We start from the raw sequence: 20,754 nt of genomic DNA on the forward strand, positions 1-20,754 counted from the left end.
TGACATTTTTAATGCCTTACTATACTATGACATTTTTTTTGCCATACTATACTATGATTTTTTTTACATACTATGGTGACATTTTTTACCATACTATACCCTGACATTTTTATGCCTTACTATACTATGACATTTTTTTTGCCATACTATACTATGACATTTGTTGACATACTATAGTATGACATTTTTTTTGCCATACTATACAATGATTTTTTTGACATACTATACTATGACATTTTCATGCCTTGCTATACTATGACATTTTTTTTGCCATACTATACAATGATTTTTTTGACATACTATACTATGACATTTTCATGCCTTGCTATACTATGACATTTTTTATGCCTTACTGACATCCTTTGCCATACTATACTATGATTTTTTTTACATACTATGGTGACATTTTTTACCATACTATACCCTGACATTTTTATGCCTTACTATACTATGACATTTTTTTTGCCATGCTATACTATGACATTTTTAATGCCTTACTATACTATGACATTTTTAATGCCATACTATACTATGACATTTGTTGACATACTATAGTATGACATTTTTTTCCCATACTATACTGACATTTTTTATGCCTTACTGACATCCTTTGCCATACTATACAATGATTTTTTTGACATACTATACTATGACATTTTTAATGCCTTACTATACTATGACATTTTTTTGCTATACTATACTATGACATTTTCATGCCTTGCTATACTATGACATTTTTTATGCCTTACTGACATCCTTTGCCATACTATACTATGATTTTTTTTACATACTATGGTGACATTTTTTACCATACTATACTATGACATTTTTATGCCTTGCTATACTATGACATTTTTTCCTATACTATAACATTTTTAATGCCTTACTATACTATGACATTTTTTTTGCCATACTATACAATGATTTTTTTGCCATACTTTTTTGCCATACTATACAATGATTTATTTGCCATACTATACTATGACATTTTTTTGCTATACTATACTATGACATTTTTTGCTATATTATACTATAACATTTTTTGCCATTATATGCTACAATTATTTTGCCATACTATACTATATTTTTTTGCCATACTATACTATATTTTTTGACATACTTCACTTTGACTTTTTTGACATGCTATACTATAACATTTTTAATGCCTTACTATACTATGACATTTTTTGCCATATTATACTATGACATGTTTTGCCATTATATGCTACAATTTTTTTTGCCATACTGTACTATATTTTTTGACATACTTAACTTTGACTTTTTTGACATACTATACAAAGATTTTTTTTGTCATACTATACTATGATATTTTTATGCCTTGCTATACTATGACATTTTTTCTATACTATACTATGACATTTTTAATGCCTTACTATACTATGACATTTTTTCCCATGCTATACTATGACATTTTTAATGCCTTACTATACTACGACAGTTTTTTGCCATACTATACTATGACATTTGTTGACAATCTATAGTATGACATTTTTTTCCCATACTATACTGACATTTTTTATGCCTTACTACCATCCTTTGCCATACTATACTATGATTTTTTTGACATACTATGGTGACATTTTTTTACCATACTATACAATGATTTTTTGACATACTATACTATGACATTTTTAATGCCATACTATACTATGACATTTGTTGACATACTATAGTATGACATTTTTTTCCCATACTATACTGACATTTTTTATGCCTTACTGACATCCTTTGCCATACTATACTATGATTTTTTTGACATACTATGGTGACATTTTTTTTTACCATGCTATACAATGATTTTTTTGCTATACTATACTATGACATTTTTTCCCATACTATGACATTTTTTTTGCCATACTATACTATGACATTTTTTCCCATACTATACTATGACATTTTTAATGCCTTACTATACTATGACATTTTTTTTTTGCCATACTATACTTTGACATTTTTTTGCCTTATTATACTATGACATTTTTTTGCCATTATATGCTACAATGTTTTTGCCATACTATACTATGACATTTTTTTCCCATACTATACTGACATTTTTTTCCATTATATGCTACAATTTTTTTGCCATACTATACTATGACATTTTTTTGCCAAACTATACTATGACATTTTTATGCCATACTATGACATTTTTAATGCCTTACTATACTATGACATTTTTTCCCATACTATACTGACATTTTTTGCCATTATATGCTACAATTTTTTTGCCATACTATACTATGATATTTTTTTGCCAAACTATACCATGACATTTTTTGCCATATTATACTATGACATGTTTTGCCATACTCTACTATATTTTTTGACATACTTCACTTTGACTTTTTTGACATGCTATACTATGACATTTTTTCCCATACTATACCATATTTTTTGACATACTTCACTTTGACTTTTTTGACATGCTATACTATGACATTTTTTCCCATACTATACCATATTTTTTGACATACTTCACTTTGACTTTTTTGACATGCTATACTATGACATTTTTTCCCATACTATACTATATTTTTTGACATACTTCACTTTGACTTTTTTGACATACTATACTATGATATTTTTAATGCCTTACTATACTATGACATTTTTTGCCATATTATACTATGACATGTTTTGCCATTATATGCTACAATTTTTTGCCATACTGTACTATATTTTTTTGACATACTTCACTTTGACTTTTTTGACATACTATACTATGATTTTTTTTGCCATACTATACTATGATATTTTTATGCCATACTATACTATGACATTTTTTCCTATACTATACTATGACTTTTTTAATGCCTTACTATACTATGACTTTTTTTTGCCATAGTATACTATGACATTTTTAATGCCTTGCTATACTATGACATTTTTTCCCATACTATACTATGACATTTTTAATGCTTTACTATACTATGACATTTTTTCCCATACTATACTATGACATTTTTAATGCCTTACTATACTATGACAGTTTTTTGCCATACTATAGTATGACATCTATTGACATACTATAGTATGACATTTTTTTCCCATACTATACTGACATTTTTTTTTATGCCTTACTGACATCCTTTGCCATACTATGCTATGATTTTTTTTTGACATACTATGGTGACATTTTTTACCATACTATACAATGATTTTTTCCCATACTATACTATGACATTTTTATGCCTTGCTATAGTATGACATTTTTTTTTGCCATACTATACTATGACATTTTTTTTGCCATATTATACTATGACATTTTTTGCCATACTATACTGTGACATTTTTAATGCCTTACTATACTATGACATATTTTGCCATATTATACTATGACATTTTTTGCCATTATGTGCTACAATTATTTTGCCATACTGTACTATATTTTTTGACATACTATACAATGATTTTTTCTGCCATACTATACTATGACATTTTTAATGCCTTACTATACTATGACATTTTTTCCTATACTATACTATGACATTTTTAATGCCTTACTATACTATGACATTTTTAATGCCTTACTATACTATGACATTTTTTCCTATACTATCCTATGACATTTTTAATGCCTTACTATACTATGACATTTTTCCCATACTATACTATGACATTTTTAATGCCTTACTATACTATGACATTTTTTCCTATACTATCCTATGACATTTTTAATGCCTTACTATACTATGACATTTTTCCCATACTATACTATGACATTTGTTTTTACCATACTATACTATGATTTTTTTTGACATACTATACTGACATTTTTTTCCCATACTATACTGACATTTTTTATGCCTTACTGACATCCTTTGCCATACTATACTATGATTTTTTTGACATACTATGGTGACATTTTTTTACCATACTACACAATGATTTTTTTTGCCATACTACTGTGACATTTTTATGCCTTGCTATACTATGACATTTTTTCCCATACTATACTATGACATTTTTAATGCCTTACTATACTATGACATTTTTTGACATACTATACTATGACATTTTTTCCCATACTATACTGACATTTTTTTATGCCTTACTGACATCCTTTGCCATACTATGCTATGATTTTTTTGATATACTATGGTGACATTTTTTACCATACTATACAATGATTTTTTTGCCATACTATACTATGACATTTTTATGCCTTGCTACACTATGACATTGTTTCCCATACTATACTATGACATTTTTAATGCCTTACTATACTATGACTTTTTTTTGCCAAACTATACTATGACATTTTTATGCCATACTATGACATTTTTAATGCCTTACTATACTATGACATTTTTTCCCATACTATACTGACATTTTTTGCCATTATATGCTACAATTTTTTTGCCATACTATACTATGATATTTTTTTGCCAAACTATACCATGACATTTTTTGCCATATTATACTATGACATGTTTTGCCATACTCTACTATATTTTTTGACATACTTCACTTTGACTTTTTTGACATGCTATACTATGACATTTTTTCCCATACTATACCATATTTTTTGACATACTTCACTTTGACTTTTTTGACATGCTATACTATGACATTTTTTCCCATACTATACCATATTTTTTGACATACTTCACTTTGACTTTTTTGACATGCTATACTATGACATTTTTTCCCATACTATACTATATTTTTTGACATACTTCACTTTGACTTTTTTGACATACTATACTATGATATTTTTAATGCCTTACTATACTATGACATTTTTTGCCATATTATACTATGACATGTTTTGCCATTATATGCTACAATTTTTTGCCATACTGTACTATATTTTTTTGACATACTTCACTTTGACTTTTTTGACATACTATACTATGATTTTTTTTGCCATACTATACTATGATATTTTTATGCCATACTATACTATGACATTTTTTCCTATACTATACTATGACTTTTTTAATGCCTTACTATACTATGACTTTTTTTTGCCATAGTATACTATGACATTTTTAATGCCTTGCTATACTATGACATTTTTTCCCATACTATACTATGACATTTTTAATGCTTTACTATACTATGACATTTTTTCCCATACTATACTATGACATTTTTAATGCCTTACTATACTATGACAGTTTTTTGCCATACTATAGTATGACATCTATTGACATACTATAGTATGACATTTTTTTCCCATACTATACTGACATTTTTTTTTATGCCTTACTGACATCCTTTGCCATACTATGCTATGATTTTTTTTTGACATACTATGGTGACATTTTTTACCATACTATACAATGATTTTTTCCCATACTATACTATGACATTTTTATGCCTTGCTATAGTATGACATTTTTTTTTGCCATACTATACTATGACATTTTTTTTGCCATATTATACTATGACATTTTTTGCCATACTATACTGTGACATTTTTAATGCCTTACTATACTATGACATATTTTGCCATATTATACTATGACATTTTTTGCCATTATGTGCTACAATTATTTTGCCATACTGTACTATATTTTTTGACATACTATACAATGATTTTTTCTGCCATACTATACTATGACATTTTTAATGCCTTACTATACTATGACATTTTTTCCTATACTATACTATGACATTTTTAATGCCTTACTATACTATGACATTTTTAATGCCTTACTATACTATGACATTTTTTCCTATACTATCCTATGACATTTTTAATGCCTTACTATACTATGACATTTTTCCCATACTATACTATGACATTTTTAATGCCTTACTATACTATGACATTTTTTCCTATACTATCCTATGACATTTTTAATGCCTTACTATACTATGACATTTTTCCCATACTATACTATGACATTTGTTTTTACCATACTATACTATGATTTTTTTTGACATACTATACTGACATTTTTTTCCCATACTATACTGACATTTTTTATGCCTTACTGACATCCTTTGCCATACTATACTATGATTTTTTTGACATACTATGGTGACATTTTTTTACCATACTACACAATGATTTTTTTTGCCATACTACTGTGACATTTTTATGCCTTGCTATACTATGACATTTTTTCCCATACTATACTATGACATTTTTAATGCCTTACTATACTATGACATTTTTTGACATACTATACTATGACATTTTTTCCCATACTATACTGACATTTTTTTATGCCTTACTGACATCCTTTGCCATACTATGCTATGATTTTTTTGATATACTATGGTGACATTTTTTACCATACTATACAATGATTTTTTTGCCATACTATACTATGACATTTTTATGCCTTGCTACACTATGACATTGTTTCCCATACTATACTATGACATTTTTAATGCCTTACTATACTATGACTTTTTTTTGCCATACTATACTATGACATTTTTTGCCATACTATATTTTTTCCCATACTAAACTATGACATTTTTTGACATACTATACAATGATTTTTTTTGCCATACTTTACTATGACTTTTAATAAAATAATATACTATGACTTTTTATGATATGCTATACTACGACCTTTCATAATATTTTTATAACATACCATACTATGACTTTTTATAACATTTTTAAAACACACATACTATGACTTTTTATAACATTTTTAAAACACACATACTATGACTTTTTTGTACATGTCATAAAAAGTCAAAGTATAGTCAGGGTCATGTTTGAGGTTGTTTCTGGCATCCTACATTGTCCTTTGATTAGCGATGGGAGTTAGAGATACTAAATTTCATCTTTTTATAAACGTTTTTCAATTTTCAAGCCAACTTTTAGGTAAAAAAGTTGATGCCCATTTTACATTTATCTACAAAAAAATCCACTCCTTTAAGATCAGATATAATCCACCAGACTTTACAAGAATGGCTTCAAGTTTAATTGCTTGTTCAACCCCCTCAGGTATTGAGTGCCCAATTTAGAGAGAGAAGATGCCTCTCAACAAGCAACTTGTAAATCTCTCCCTCTGATAAATAAATCATGGCTTACAGGAGAGGAGTTGAGCCACATATTTTAATTTTGATGGACTCACTGGCCAGCACCTTGTTGCATGTGTGTTTTCAAAGTCAGAAATAAAGGATTACCGATATCACATCTGAGGCCGCTCTTCCCTGAGGGGCAGAGGCATCTTCCTGACACGGGATCACACACAGCGTCGTCCTCACAGTCACACAATTTGGCACAGCCAAGACCGTAGGTACCCTGTTCACACACTGAGAAAACAAAAACAGGATAAATTAGGCTAAGAGTTGACAGTAATCCTGTTATAACATTGGGGTAGTCTGCAGTGATTTAACTGACCTCTGTGACAGCGACCTCCACGGTATCCTGGTGGACAGATACAGTGGCCTGACGCTGGGTGACAGGAGGCTCCGTTCATACAGTCACACTGCAGCTGGCACAGCGGGCCGTGAAGACCAGGAGGACAGGCTGAGGACGAAGGATTCATGTTAGCAGATTTAAAGCTGACCTTTATGGCTTAAAATGTCCTCACTGTATTAACACATTAACATAAACCCCAGAGTTTCACTTTGAGACCTCAAGAGTGGCTGCTGAACAGCGTTTTAATTATGGTAATAGAAAAACGTGTGCGGGGTAAAACCCATGCCTCCCACATCTACAGACTGTTAACAGCTGACATGGCAGATAATACCCTCCATGTGAAAGAGCAATGGGAAGTCTGTATGAGTACGAGCAAGACATGTATTATCAGTCATCTATGAAAAAAATTGGTTAGAAGAGGACTTCTAGGACTCCACTGACAGTTTCAATGTGTGATAAAGGTTCAGTATCATCTTTATGTTGGAGGAAATGAGGGATAACTGGAGATTATTTAAATATTAGGGGAGCAGCAATATACCTTTTTCAAGGTGTACCATGATATAAAAGTTGATAGTTATCATACAGTGTATTAATATCGATACGATATTAAAATAAAAATGCAGCTGAACAGAGAATCTCCTCTTTGTTTTAGTTATTTTCAAAGGGGGGACTCTACACATTCTTCATTAACAAAATGGTTTCAAGTTTCAAATACAATAATAAAATACTGGTTCAACCAAAAATAACCTGTCTATTTTTATTCATTTAAAGATCATTCTAAGTGATAATAATATATATTCTGTAACAAAATGATATTGTAAAACTGCGATATTTTCTGACATGGTTATTGTACCATGAAAATCTCAAACTGCTGCAAACCTGAACAGTATGAAGGGAGTTTGGCAAATTATAAAATCCCGATGTTGTTTTTACTTGGAGACCCATCCCAAAATATAACATGCAAAGATCAAATATATATACTATGCAATACTTCTAGCAAAATGATAACTGTAAATCAAAGGAGAGCACTTTAGTTGATGCAGATTCAATAGATGTAGTGACTAAACAAGTCTACACAGTGGAATATATGACAGCAAAACTGTAAATGGAGATGGAAAATTTTCTGCACAGATAGACTTCAGTTATGTTGTACCTCACTGTATAATAGCAGACAGGTGTACTTGATCAAGACAGAGAAAACAAAGACAGAAAAAAAGCCCTCTTTAACAGCCTTTAACAGTGATTTATGTTACTGACACTGAACTTTAAATAGAGCTGACCAAAAAAAAAGAAAAGAGTGAGAGCTTTGTTAGAAGATGTGTCAGGACACTTTCATTTTCTGTTCTTTTAATTAACATTGAGAACAAGTAAACATTTGAGACGCTTGGTATCAAAGCTGTGCTTCAGTGTAGTTCTGAGGTGCTTTTACTTTACTCAAGTGCTTTGAGTATTTATTTGAGTATTTCTTTTTTATGTTACTTACAGTAATAATTCTTTTTCACTATATTTCAGATGGTACCGGCACTTGTCTAAAAAATTAAAAATGATACCCAACCCTATAAAAGTCAGCCTATAATATAGTATATATAACTAGTATTTAATGCATTTGTTGAGGACTATATTTAGTCATGGATTAATATATATTTGGTGATTAAGTCAGAGTGGCTCAAAATAACTATTATTTTGGATCAAAATAAACTACAATGCCTATTTTTATCAACAGTGGAGCTCCATGGCAACGAGGGATACGCTACATCATGTTATCAGAATCAGTAAATTGCTGTTTTTGTCTTTAATGGGATTTATCGACCCTTTAAGACACTTCTGCCTTTCTTCGTGTGTGCGTGTATATCTGTTCAGTTCTCACCGTGTTCACACAGATGTCCGTAATAGCCTGGACCGCACTGACATGTCCCTGTCACTCTGTCACAAGTCCCATTATTTTGACAGTTGCATTTCAGCTGACAGTTTGCACCAAATCTGCCCGCAGGACATTCTGGGAAACAGATGGATGAAACAAGAAGACAAAACTCAACCTCAAGACTTCATACCAGTCTCTAAGTTAGGTTTAACATGCTACAGAAGCAGGTTTAAAAAAATCAGCTCCACTGCATTAAGACACAAGATGTATAAAAGTGTTGTCACCTTTGTCGCAGTGTGAACCAGTCCAGCCCAGACCACAGGTACAGTTACCGGTCACAGAGTCACACACTCCACCATTACTGCAGTTACAGCGTTGGACACAGTCCGTCCCAAACCAGCCTGGAGGACAGCCTGAGGTGGAAAACACACTCTCAAATTAAACGACACAGAACACTCTACTTTATTATCAAAATGCAACAAAATACAAAATGACAAAAAGTTGGTTTTCTTCTTTAAAATAAAAAAGGTGTTGTCTGTAAAAGTCCACCTGCAGATATCAGGGTTTGTTTCCCTTCTGAAGGAGCCATATGCTGCCTTTCAATTTCTGTGCAGTAATAAAACAACTTATACAGACACAGCCATATATAATCCTTTACAGTGAGCAGAGAGTCTCGATGACACTCACAGAAACCTGCACAGAGGAGTCTAGACTTCCAAACAATCAGAGGGTCTCTTCTCAGAGATCTCAGGTTGTTCTCACACTCAGAGAGGTCAACAGGTCACAGATAAAACAGAAATGGCTGTCAAGTAGTTACGGTACATCTGATAACAGCATGTCCAGGTTCATCATCTATTCTGAAACAGTGACGTTCGAAGCTTTCTCTTCAAAACTGCAAAAATCATATTCCTGCTGATGTTTGAAGTGATCTCTAAAGTTCACTGAGTCAGACACTCTTCACACTTTGTGGTGAAGCTGAAAAGAATTATTAGCTTCTGCAGAAGCACACTGTTACATACGCACTAATCACATCTGCCCATGAGGCCTGCTCTAACTCTAAACTCTGGTAACAGAAAAATTACACGACAAACATGTAAGGATAAAAATCAGACATAAATCGCCCTGGTCTGACTCGGCCCTGTTTCAATTTTATTTCTAAAGCCCTATATCACAAATCACTTTTTGCCTAAGAGGGCTTCACAGCATACGACTTCTGTCTGTCCTGACCCTTAAACGGGGAAAAAAATGGTAGAAAGGAAGAGAAACTGAGGAGGGATCCCTCTTCCAGGACGGACGGGCGTGCAGTAGATGTCGTACAGAACAGATCAACATGATAAATGTGACAGAGAGAGATACATTAATTATAGTAATAATATTGTTATGATAATATTATTTTGGTAGTATATATGTTGTAAGTATATATACATATATGATAGTATATGTATGTGACAATAATAATAATATGTGTATAACAATAGTAGAAGCATGACTAATACATTTAAATAATGAGTACAATAATAAGTTTCCTCATTACAGATCTCTTGGATGTCACATCCTTTAAGATGGGTGTGGTCTGAGCAAAGGGGGGCAGAAGTAGTGTGGGAGGGAGGAGAAACGAGGCATTCTCTGTATTTATTTGTTGTTTCAAGATACTGTATCATAAATTCAAAAGGGCAGAGGAAAGAGATGTACTTCAGAAATAACTGTTAAATCCTTAAAACTCTCAGAAAACCACACAAGCAGAAATATATAAATTACAATAAAAATAAAAAAGTTGTTAGAATGTAAAATGTACAAGAAAAAAAACATTACATACTAAATAACAGTATTTCTGGGACTGAAAATACATCTGTCCACTCCAGTTGCCATTTTGTGCCAAAGGGTGTCTGTGTCTGTCCACTGCAGTGGACAGACACATCAGTTATATAAAAGTGATTCATTAGAACTCAAGAAAGGTCAGAAAAAAATGTTGTAATTATTTAATGCTCTTATGTGTGAATACTATTGGCTCATAATACAAGGTTTAAAAACATAAACCACATTTGTTATACAGCTGATGCATGGTGACCACTGCAGTGGACAGAAACGTAAGTCTTGCAAAATAACATGTACAAGAAAAAAACATCATGGGCATGTCTTTTTACTTATTTAGAGCTAACAACAAACATTAAAAATATTGTTCTGTGATTCAATAATTAATTCATGAAAGGGTTTAACTTTGAGAAATCAGCAGAAAGATGATCACACAACAGGAATCCACCTGATCATCTGCTGTCTGGGAGGTAAAAGCTTTCTGCCCAACACTGTAATGGTTGTTGTAAATGGCACATCATAACGGATCAGCAGCAGCCCGACCGCACCCTGACCATCTTATGATGCTCTGCAGAGACTTCTGAGCTGCTGTATGACATGCAGATTGCTCTGCAGGTAGGAATGCTGGTTGCTAAGTAACCTATTCTCCTCACCTGAAAGTCTACCACTCCACCCTGCTGTGAGTGCGGGCTCAAGGACATGTTGTCTATTATACAAATGAAAAGAACACGACTGCACAAACCCAACACGCTGAATAAATGTGAGAGAATTTGGGAACTGTTCTTGGCACAGTGTCGTATTACCCTGCATCCAAAGAAACTCTAACTAACCTCGCTACATAACTGGATTTATGTATTCATGTTACTTTTTGTTGCTCCTGAGACGGTACTGTTGTCACAACATTTCTGAAAGATGATGTCATATTGTAAACTGTCTGGCAGCCTTTTTATATTGTGGGTTGTTTGTGTGTGTTCCATTTCATTTTGTATTTTCTTTGCATTGGTTTGTTCATCCTTAATATATATTTATTTAATGTAAAACTAAAAACTGTATGTATAAAGTGTTTAAACAGTTCTGAGAGCTCACCGTGTCCACAGTCCTCTCCTCTGCGTCCAGGGATGCACTCACAGCGACCAGTGACCGGGTCATTCTGGGCCCCGTCTCCGCACAGTGCCACCCGAGCACAGTCAACTCCGTAGCGCCCGGCTGGACACGCTGTTACCACCGAGACACACACCAGACACTTGTCATCCCATACTGCCGTTTATCACTATTGTATTCACTGTCACCAGCACAGTTTCAGATGCACTTACTGATGTTGCAGCGTGCTCCTATAAATCCTGCGGGACATTTGCAGGCACCGGTGGAAGAAACACACCTCCCTTTGTTTTCACACTGGCACTCACTTTCACAGTCTGCACCATAGCGACCCTCTGCACAAACTGTAAACAACAAAACAGCAGAGAGTTATTACTGTTGAGAGGCTTCAGTGTAATGTGATATGTCTGAGAAGTATAAATGTGCTGTTTGACGTACTTTGGTCACATTTGGAGCCGTGGAAACCTGGAGCGCAGTAACATGATCCAGACACCGGGTGGCAGAGCTGGTTTGTCTCAGAGCACTGGCAGACCTGGTTACAGTTCTGTCCAAATGTTCCTGGAAGACAAGCTGATAGAGGGAGAGAGGTTCACATGCACAGTTTGCTTGCTGATGCTTTAAAGATGTTTCATTTAATGTGTTCATTCATTCAGAGAGTCTTTGTTTCCTAAATAGACAGCAGACGTTGGTCCTGCAGTACTCACTCTGCTCACAGCCGTTTCCTGTGAATCCAGGAGGGCAGCCGCAGTCTCCGGAGACGTGGTGGCAGGACGTTCCTTGAGCACAGTTGCAGCGCTGCATGCAGCCTTTTCCATACATCCCTGGCAAACATGCTGAGAGGAGACAAAGCAGAAATGATATAAGACATTCATAGCTTTAACTTGGAAGGAACTCTAATTCTGCACCTTTCCCTTTATCGTTAATTGTACTTGTAGATTCTGATTTTAGTGTAATTTTAACTTTAAAAAAAAGTTATACATTTAGCTTTTCTTTGTAGCTTTCAAGTCTACTTTATTTATTATGATTTTGCTACAGAGGGTTTTACAATCTGATCAAAGCCTCAACAGGATGAGTCTCATGTAGCCAGATGTATCTTCACAGGGCTGTGCCAGCGCTAGAGAAAGGTCTGGAAGGAAATATAATCATTCTGCTATAGCGGAAAAATGCACTGGGTTATTTATATTTCTTTAAAGCAATCACAGTCGTCTTGGGCGGCGGTAAGCCAAGGGTGCAGCAACTGTGTCCTATCAAAATTGTGTCGGGGGGACTTGTTTTGGTGGAACATTTGCATGAGGGGAGGTGGCGTATGCTGACTGTGTGAGTCAGCTTTTACTGATAAAAAAGACAAACATAATTTGATAGTTGTGACCAAGAGGTGGAGCCTGACTTTACATTAGCTCTGGAGGAACTCACTGGGCTCATTAAAACTACAAATCATTTGCAAGCTGTGAGAGCAAAAAGATTAAAAAACAAACAAACTAGAAACTTCAGGTCAACTACAGGAAAAAGGGAAGCCACTGAGCTTATTCCAGGCACACTAGCATTGAGCCAAAGATGTACAGATAAATTTCCTTTATTAGTTTGGGGCATATAAAAGTTACTGCTGTGTGTTGCATCATTGCGTTGTACTGATGCTCTGCTGTTGCTTGTTGCTTTGCATGGCTTTTGTTCTGTCTTGGCCATTTCTGTTTGCTGTAGTTAATGCTGTCTTTGTGTCTTTTTCCTGTGAATTTTATCCTTTTATTGGTTTCAGAACATCTTGCCAAAGGACTGCAGTCGAAAATTAGCCAGCTGGCTAACACTGGCACATTTACAGAAATGCTGATTAATGTGTGTTGTCCTTACAAATATAATAAATGGAATGAAATAAAATGAAATATGAAGTTACAAAAGAAGAACACTGGCCCACATTGGGTTTTTCCTCAGGGTGTGACTGGAAAAAGGAGTTAAAGTTGTGACTCCTTATATGGACAACTAGTTGCCAGGAGGCTAAATAACAACAGTAAATAATACAGTAAACATACCACAAAGACGCTATGAGGGAGAGAGTTAATATTCAGTGTTCATTATAACCACGACTTTAAACATACAAATTAAAATGACCTTGTTGGCTGTGTGTGGCTGGTGCAGAACATTATGACGACAATATCACAGAAGCTCGTGTGAAGTGAAACGGAACGGTACATTGGTGACATCAATGTCACTGACGCATGTCGCTGCCAGGATCCAAAGATGTGACACATCAACTATGACTGGTCGTGTGAGAAAACAGATCAACATCGGGCACGAAGTGGATTTTGAAAATGGCAACACGCACATAGCGAGAGGAGGGAGAAAGCCGGCCTACATAGTCGGCCAACGGCAGGTTTACAGCAACAGTCTACACCTGATGAGTCAGATAAAGAAAAAAGAAAACTTTTGGGGGATAAAAGAGCAGCAGAGAAGAGAGATCAAGTAAATGAGTGCAGAACATATGAGGAAACAAGTTTTATCCGATATGTAAAAGTTTTTCTGGATCCTGAATGTGGATGTTTGACAATGTAACAGGTTCATTACTAAACCAACTGGACAAACTCTGTCCACCAGAGGCTGCAAGAGAGCACCACAGTCTCCTTAACTGCAGGTTTGTACCTTTGTCACACAGTTTTCCTCTCCACCCTGGTGGACACTGACACTCTCCAGTGACGTGGTGACATGACGCTCCATGCACACACTGACATCTCTCCTCACAGCTGGCACCAAACAGGCCTGGTTCACACGCTGAGCAGAGAGGGTATAAATCAGGGGTTAGAATGAACAAAAATAAACAGGCAGTTACCGCAGTGCAGCAGCTCCCATGAGGTCAAAGTTTCTGTTGGTTCATTAGTTTTGCTTCAGTTGTGCAGAAGAGACTCACCTTTCTCACAGCGCTCTCCGATCCAGCCAGTGCTGCAGCTGCACCGTCCAGTCTGTCTGTCACACTGGCCGCCGTTCTCACATTCACACTGCTGCTGGCAGTCTGCTCCGAACCGGCCCGCCACACACTCTGTGTAAACATACAGCAGCGTCCATGAGCAGGAGAGATGAGACAAAACAAAGAAAACAGAGACATCATGATGTGAACCATATACGACAAGGAAAACTGCGCTGTCATTTTTCTGCTGAGGGCTGCAACATGTATTTTTTTTCCATTAATTCACAGTTGGACACAGTGTGGAGCTGGCAGTCAGAGGTAGTAGCCACAGAGTTTAGAGGGTAAAGACATGCCAGTGACAGGATTAGAGGTTTCCTGCGCATGAGGAGGGGGCTGGGCCTGGCACAGCTCAACAGGGGAAGGTTGTAACAGGCACAGAGGGAGGACAGTGTGTGATGTGGAGCTCTGAGGGAGAATGAGATGGAATGCCATCACCGGGTCGGCAGAGTCCTTTACAGAGTAGACTCGTCTGTGGTGCATAAACAAACTCTGCCAGCAAATAACCAGACTGTAGGCAAAAACAAATGAGCTAAGGCAGCAGATTGAATTCAGGCTGAATGTATTTCCTGAGTGCAGTAAAACAACCACAGGCCACTGTTTTAAATGTTTACTTCACGGTTCAGGTGATGTTATTCTTCTGCATTGTCCAGAATAACCGACATCATCACAGCTTTGCAAGACGAGGCTGAATTCAGCCAGAGCTGAGCCAAATAACCTAAAGTGTATATCAAGATAAATCATCAGATTCACCTCCATGACGATAAATGTTTATACATCAGTTTTTGTTTTCTCATTTTGGCTCAGTTCAGATGTTTGTCCTGTTTAATTCCAGTGTGATGAGTGAAAGATGCCGCCAGGGTTTCCCACACATTCATTTATCTGTGGCGGCCAGCCACATATTGATACTCTATTTTTGGAGCTAAGCGCCCTGTTCTCTCTCTCACACAAACAACACTGCATTCGTAAATAGTCACTCTGAGCGCCAGAGTATAAACTGGACTGCTCGTAAATTTGAAGCGCTGTTGGAATTCACTCTCAGCGCAGCAGAGCAGAGCCTTCTCTGGGCACTCTGTAAGATGACATGAAGCAGCAGAGCGCCAAGTGCAGTTAATGTGCTTAAAGATATACTGTGCAGGATTTTCCTTAAAACAATGTATAGACTCATACAAAAGTAATCCCTCTGAATCATCGCTGATGACCCACTAGAGGTGTGTGGCAGGGTATTTTTCTGCAGGGACCCTCCCCTTCACCTCTATCATCTTATTTTCTTCTTATTTTCTTTGCTCAGGATGTTTATGGGCATGTACACCCACAGTGCTCGGGTGGGGTCAGGGCTTAATAAAAAGGTAGCGACCAGGGGCCAGACCAAGCAGCACACATCCAAGAGACACAGAGCAATGAATGGTTGGCTTTTACTTTTACTTTCACTGGCCAGTGACTTTACAAACAGTAACTGAGAGTCCTGCATCGTATACCTTTAACTTTTGATAATTCAAATAGAAACAGAACCCAAAATTGGTAAAAACAAGTTTGACAAGGCAAAAAAACTCCAGCAGTTAGACAGTCATATAAGTTAATAACAAACTCCCATGTTAGTCAAACTTATATGGAAGGAAAATGGTGTCTTGCTGTGAACATCTGTCAGTTCAGACTGACTTTCCTGTGTTGCACATAGTTTTCCTGTGCGATGACATTTCAGGTGTGCTCACTTTTTGTTTGACCTCCAAATTAAATAGTAACCGTGATAAATCTGTCGGCCTGTCTGCGACCTGTTTGATCATCTCCTGTTCCCTGCCCGTTGATCTTTGCCGTAGCAAATCTGAAATCTCCCAGCTCTGAGTATGTTTTTTTAAACTACGGCCAAAAGTCCAAAAATAAACCCCAAGTTGTAATAAATGAGAGTTTTCCTTAAAGTGATCCAACTGAAGGTGGTTTCGTGGTCACACATGCGGAGACTCTTACTCACAGCATCTCTGAGTCTTACCCAGTTCACAGGCTGTGCCCATCCATCCACTGGCACATGTGCATTTTCCATTGGTCTTGTTACAGGTGGCTCCATTCTGACACAAGCAGCGCTGCCGACAGTCTGCTCCATAAAACCCCGCAGGGCATTCTGGGAGAAAAACGCACAAACAAAACCATCATGTGACCCTCTTATTTACCTGTCATACAGACAACAGCATTGCCCTGTGATGTGTTCACTTACCTTCTGTGCAGTTGGGTCCAGTCCAGCCGGGCGTGCACACACACTGCCCACTGGCCGGGTGGCAGATGCCATCGTTACGGCAGCTGCAGGTTTGGTTACATCCTTCCCCATAGAAACCGGATGGGCACGCTGCCAGGAGAGGGACAAACAATATCGTTACCTCCTGATGAACTTTGCTGATCAAAAGTGGAAATTCCAGTGTTTGGTAATTGATACAGGCCAAAGCATGGGGAACATCAAGCCGGTGCTTTCTCATGTGTGACTGGGCTGGGTTTTCCCAAATAACTCTGAAACCAAGCGTGTTTTTGTTCCGCTGTGCGTCAGTGTTACAAAGATGTTCTCGGTGCTTCAATGCCTCTGCACCAATGTCCTATTAACTTTCATCTGTAGTGACACCAGCACCTGTAAACTTTATGACTTTCTGCGCTGCACCTATCACTCACTCAGGTTGCAGAACGGACCGATCCAGCCAGCAGGACAGGAACACACTCCGCTGATGTGGTCACAGCTCCCGCCATTTAGACACACACATTTCTCCTGGCAGTCCAGGCCGTAGAAACCCTGAGGACACGCTGAAACACACAGATGTAAAGACTGCCTGTTAACAGCATGTATAAATATTCAGTAGGTGAATTTTCCTTTGTGATGTGAATGCATTTCTCTTACGCTTTTCACAAAAGGTTCCGGTCCATCCCACCTGACAGGTACAAGCTCCACTCACATGGTCACACAACGCCTTATTGTCACACTGACAGCGATGGCGACAACCAAGACCAAACATACCTGATGGGCACTCTGAGGAAACATCACACACACAACTTAGAATTACTCAGACGTAGCTTCAAATAACTCTGAACATGTCATGTCCACTGTCATGTTTTATAAAGGCTGGTTGAAAATGAAATTCTTTGATACAAAATAAAAACTTAACAGAGACAAATGAAAGCCACTGTGTGGATTTGAAATAGTCAGTTTGGCACCACCAAGTGGTAGCACCAAAAATGACACTGTGCAGAGTGATTGCAGCACAAACAGCTCATGAAAGAATGAATGAATGAATGAATTAATGGGCTGAAAGCAAGTCAAGCTCCATCAGTTTGTCCCAGGATTGTTTCTTTTTTTCTATAAACTAAAAGAACCAAAAAAATCACCCACAGTCTCATAAATACAGTGACCACAAGTGACCTGACAGTGTGTGAGATATTTTGGTTCTTTCATGTCATCTGATATGCATGACCTTCATGGTAATTTTTATGCAAACAGAAATGTAAAACATGCAATGATCATAAAAAGAGTGCACATATTAAAGGAATACTTCACCCCTCAAGTGTTACATTAAATGTATGAAGAAATCTTTGTTTTTCTTGTATGCCTCCTCAGTGAGCAAAGAATCCAAAAAGGGAGTTTGGTGTTTACAAACTCTCACACAACTTGTGCTGTATAATCCAAGTCTCATTTTCCCAGTTGTATGCTCAGCACCTCCCAAACAAACAACTCTTTCCATTGGGGAACTGATCTAAATGGAAGTCTTATCTATGCTCTCTTCAAAGCCAGACTCCACTGACAAAAACAGTCATTTAACCTCACTGAACACAGGAGCTGTTGGTCTACTGCTGCCTCGATTGGTAGCTTGTTTGTGATATTGTTTGGCTTTGGTGATTTAAAGGGTTAGTTCGGATTTACGTAAGCCACACAATAACACAAACAAACTAACTGATTGATGCAGCTGTAGACCAGCAGCTCCTGTGCTCAGTGAGGTACAATTACTGCTTTTGTCAATAAGGTCTGGCTTTGAAGAGAGCATAGATGAATTTCCCTTTCAGTTCAGTTCCCTAATGGAGAGGGCTGTCTGTTTGGGAAGTACTGAGCATACGACTGGATAAATGAGAATTGGATTGTACTGCACGAGTTGTGTGAGAGATGGTACGCAGATGTTTTGATATCGTTTTGCGTGACTTCAATTCATCATGAATTTTCTCCGGTTTTGGGTTCTTTGTTCACCGTGGAGACATGCAAGAAAAACAAAGTCTTCTTCATGAATTCAAAGCAACAGGCAGTGAGTAACTGATGGTGGAGTGTTCCTTTAACTTGAAATCATGACAGATTGAACTCTGTGGTCTTTAAATACATCATCACATACTCTGATGGCAGTGTGTTCCAGTGTATCCAGCCTCACAGTTGCACTGGCCCGTCACAGCGTCACAGCTGCCGTCTCCGTTCCTACAGTCACATGTTTCTGCACAGTCTGCCCCCCAGTGCCCTGCGTCACAGGCTGCAACAGAAACATCACATCTGAGTGTCAGACATAACATCAGCTACTGTATATGAGATCAGTGTCTTAATCTAGTTCTGTCCTGTTTAGTGGCTGATGTTAGGTTAGGTCTGCAGTGATACATGCTCTCCAGCACTGTTACCTTTCCTGCAGTTGTGTCCGGTCCAGCCAGGAGCGCAGGTACACCGCCCACTCACCGGATCACAGCGGGCATTGTTCTCACACACACACTTCATTTGGCATCCCTGACCAAAACGTCCACTCGGGCACGCTACACAAGGAAGAAAAAAAAAAATCTAAACCATCACGCCTAATCTACCAGAACTGACTTCAGCGGACTGCAAGCAAGCACAGCAAGTTCCCATGACGGCTGTGGTTCTGTGATTCAGCCGTCAAATGAGGCTGTGAGAGCCAGTGCTTGTTTGAAATGGAATTATATTCGTGCTTCCCAGTGAAATTATGTCTGAGGTGGTTTTCAGGCAGCTGAAGGATTTTAGCTAATGACCCCGGAGAAAGACTGCTCCTCTGTCTTCTGACATGATGCTCTATTTCTTGTCCAAACTGCACCACTGCGTGATGTCCATATTCCACTGTGCCGCCGCCCTCCTCAGCTGCTTGACTGTTTAATGCATGTTGCTATGGAAACCAAAAATGCACACTGCTGGTACTCACAGTTCTGGCATAGTCTGCCTATGAACCCTGGAGGGCAGTTACATGACCCGTTGTGTTTGTCACACACGCCTCCGTTCTCACACAGTGGGCAGGTTTCAGCGCAGCCTGGACCCCAGAAACCCTCCGGACACACTGTGTGGAGGGATTCACATTTTTAATCAGTTAGGTTTACATCTGTGGAGTTATTTACATGTAGCTGTTAAAAACAATCTGCCAGCACTCACAGTTCTCACAGTGCCTTCCTGACGTCCCCGCTGGACACTTGCAATGTCCCGTCACTTTGTCACACGGGGCGCCGGTGCAGTTACAAGGATGGACGCAGCCTATTCCAAACCTTCCCTCTGGACAGTCTGACCCAGGACACACAGAAAAGACTAGGCTCAACATGGGAACACAAAAACTGAAGACAAATGAGCTTTTAAATGGAAATTGACAACTTTTTTGCTTTAAGTTATCAGAATAATGCAGAATAATAACACCACTTGGCTTAGATTGGCTCCCTGTAAGCCTTGCTTTCACT

The 20,754-nt window shown here is 37.2% G+C and overlaps 1 protein-coding gene across 1 annotated transcript in view; it reads right to left on the bottom strand.

Moving 5' to 3' along the window:
• The window catches only part of megf6b (multiple EGF-like-domains 6b), a 99,024-nt gene that overhangs the window by 3,637 nt on the left and 74,633 nt on the right, over positions 1-20,754 (bottom strand). Inside the window, exons 19-36 of the mRNA XM_033626758.2 lie at positions 20,459-20,584; positions 20,235-20,366; positions 19,705-19,833; positions 19,431-19,562; positions 17,957-18,085; positions 17,734-17,862; positions 17,291-17,419; positions 17,069-17,197; positions 15,028-15,156; positions 14,763-14,891; positions 12,836-12,964; positions 12,570-12,701; positions 12,347-12,475; positions 12,120-12,248; positions 9,506-9,634; positions 9,228-9,356; positions 7,340-7,468; positions 7,123-7,251 (exon numbers count right to left, since the gene is read on the bottom strand). Of these exons, the coding sequence (XP_033482649.1) occupies positions 7,123-7,251; positions 7,340-7,468; positions 9,228-9,356; positions 9,506-9,634; positions 12,120-12,248; positions 12,347-12,475; positions 12,570-12,701; positions 12,836-12,964; positions 14,763-14,891; positions 15,028-15,156; positions 17,069-17,197; positions 17,291-17,419; positions 17,734-17,862; positions 17,957-18,085; positions 19,431-19,562; positions 19,705-19,833; positions 20,235-20,366; positions 20,459-20,584 (2,328 nt within the window). The remainder of the gene's footprint in view (positions 1-7,122; positions 7,252-7,339; positions 7,469-9,227; positions 9,357-9,505; positions 9,635-12,119; positions 12,249-12,346; positions 12,476-12,569; positions 12,702-12,835; positions 12,965-14,762; positions 14,892-15,027; positions 15,157-17,068; positions 17,198-17,290; positions 17,420-17,733; positions 17,863-17,956; positions 18,086-19,430; positions 19,563-19,704; positions 19,834-20,234; positions 20,367-20,458; positions 20,585-20,754) is intronic.

This window comes from Epinephelus lanceolatus, chromosome 1 (genome assembly GCF_041903045.1).
Source record: "Epinephelus lanceolatus isolate andai-2023 chromosome 1, ASM4190304v1, whole genome shotgun sequence".
Classification (NCBI taxonomy): Eukaryota; Metazoa; Chordata; class Actinopteri; order Perciformes; family Serranidae; genus Epinephelus; species Epinephelus lanceolatus.